The sequence below is a fragment of the Somniosus microcephalus genome, unplaced genomic scaffold (assembly GCF_052327205.1).
Source record: "Somniosus microcephalus isolate GS21.2 unplaced genomic scaffold, FLI_Smic_1.0 unresolved_chr5, whole genome shotgun sequence".
Taxonomy (NCBI): domain Eukaryota; kingdom Metazoa; phylum Chordata; class Chondrichthyes; order Squaliformes; family Somniosidae; genus Somniosus; species Somniosus microcephalus.
In genome coordinates, this window is record NW_028225183.1 from 39746090 (window position 1) to 39748182 (window position 2093).

The window sequence follows — 2093 nt, forward strand, 5'->3', positions numbered from 1 at the left end:
ATGACTCACACACTCACAATCAGTACCAGAGACTGACAGATCCAGAATGACTCACACACTCACAATCAGTACCAGAGACTGACAGATCCAGAATGACTCACACACTCACAATCAGTACCAGAGACTGACAGATACAGAATGAGTCCCACACTCACAAGCAGTACCAGAGACTGACAGATACAGAATGAGTCCCACACTCACAATCAGTACCAGAGACTGACAGATACAGAATGAGTCCCACACTCACAATCAGTACCAGAGACTGACAGATACAGAAGGAGTCCCACACTGACAATCAGTACCAGTGACAGACAGATGTAGAATGAATCTCAGACTTGCACACCGTCCTAGTGACAGGCAGATGTAGAATGAATCTCAGACTCACACTCTACCAGAAAATGACAGATTCAGAATCAATAACAACACTGACACACGGTACAAGATAGAATCCCATCCTGACACTTAGTCATAGTCATAGAGTCATAGAGTTATACAGCACAGAAAGAGGCCCTTCGGCCCATCATGTCCACGCCAGCCATCAAGCACTGTCTATTCTATCGCCGCTCCTTCATCGTCACTGGCTCAAAATCCTGGAACTCCCTCCCTAACAGCACTGTGGGAGTACCTTCATCACACGGACTGCAGCGGTTCAAGAACCTGTCTCACCAAAAACTTCTCAAAGGGCAATTAGGGATGGGCAATAAATGCTGTCCTTGCCAGCGATGCCCACATCCCATGAACGAATAAAAAAAAAGTGACGGACAGGAAACTAAAGGATTCCACACTCACATACCGTAACAGAGACTGAGATTGAGAATGATTCCTACACTTACATAAATCAATTCTATTTCAGTTTCAATTTTATTTGTCACATGACCAAATACAACAAGTGAAATCCAGTCAGTGAAATGTTTTTTTCTTAACGAGCCGAGCGCACCAATCAACAAAGGACACTTAGCTGCCTGGGACGCACGGAGCCCGCAAGGACGGCAGAGACTGAGTGATACAGAACTATCCCCACACACACAGTATTAGAGATTGGCAGATGCAGAACTAAAGTGGCGGAGACCACACCGCAATGCGTGAATATAGTGCACAAATTGGAGGAAGTCTATCTAACTGGCTATCCCGTCCGGAAGGAGTGTTTGCGGCCCTGGAAGCTGGTCTGGGAAATGGTGAATGGGCAGATGTCACACACGCACTTACAGGGGGCGTACTGGTGGCAAACACTCAGTCTGATTGGATACCTAAAGAAGCCAATCAGAGATATGCAGAAGAATGGAAATTGACATCATTCCTAACCAGCCAATCACAATCATTGCCTTCACCCATCCCTCATTAGCATAGGACTGTGGGGTTGCCTATATATTCCGAGCGCGGAGCGGGTTTGAATCATTTTGTTGCTGAAATCTAGCTTAAGAATGGTGGACGAAAAGAAGACAGCTGCTAAGAAGGGCGCTAAGAAAACCGTCACTAAACCGGCAGCGAAAGGCGGCAAGAAGCGCAGAAAGTCGAGGAAGGAGAGTTACTCCATCTACATCTACAAAGTGATGAAGCAGGTTCACCCTGACACCGGCATCTCCTCCAAGGCAATGAGCATCATGAACTCGTTTGTGAACGATGTTTTCGAGCGCATCGCGGGTGAGGCTTCCCGCCTGACCCATTACAACAAGCGGCACACCATCAGCTCCCGGGAGATCCAGACCGCCGTGCGCCTGCTGCTGCCCGGGGAGCTGGCCAAGCACGCCGTGTCGGAAGGGACAAAGGCGGTGACCAAATACACCAGCTCCAAGTAAAACTCCACGCTGTCCTGAAAGAAGAAACTCCAAACACAACGGCTCTTTTAAGAGCCACCCACAATCTCTCTGAAAGATCTACACAACGCATCGCCTTGTAGATTCAATTTACTGTAATTATTAAGAACGTTTGAAGTTCCAGCTGTAGATGTAGTTTTTAACTCTCAGATAAGCAGTTTCATTGACCGGATCGCCCTTAGCGTCGATGTTGTATTTCCCGCCCACTAAAACACAAACACGGTCCTTGGTCGCACTTTGCCTTTGCTCTCAGACCCGTTTATTTGCAGCGCCAGCCGA

The 2093-nt window shown here is 47.6% G+C and overlaps 1 protein-coding gene across 1 annotated transcript; it reads left to right on the forward strand.

Annotated features, from left to right (window-relative positions):
- The first annotated feature begins 1409 nt into the window (after positions 1 to 1409).
- LOC147087950 (histone H2B-like) lies at positions 1410 to 1811 on the forward strand. The gene has a single exon (XM_085977857.1). The coding sequence runs from the start codon at positions 1422 to 1424 to the stop codon at positions 1794 to 1796; it is 375 nt and encodes a 124-aa protein (XP_085833983.1). The 5' UTR covers positions 1410 to 1421; the 3' UTR covers positions 1797 to 1811.
- Positions 1812 to 2093: the final 282 nt, after the last annotated feature.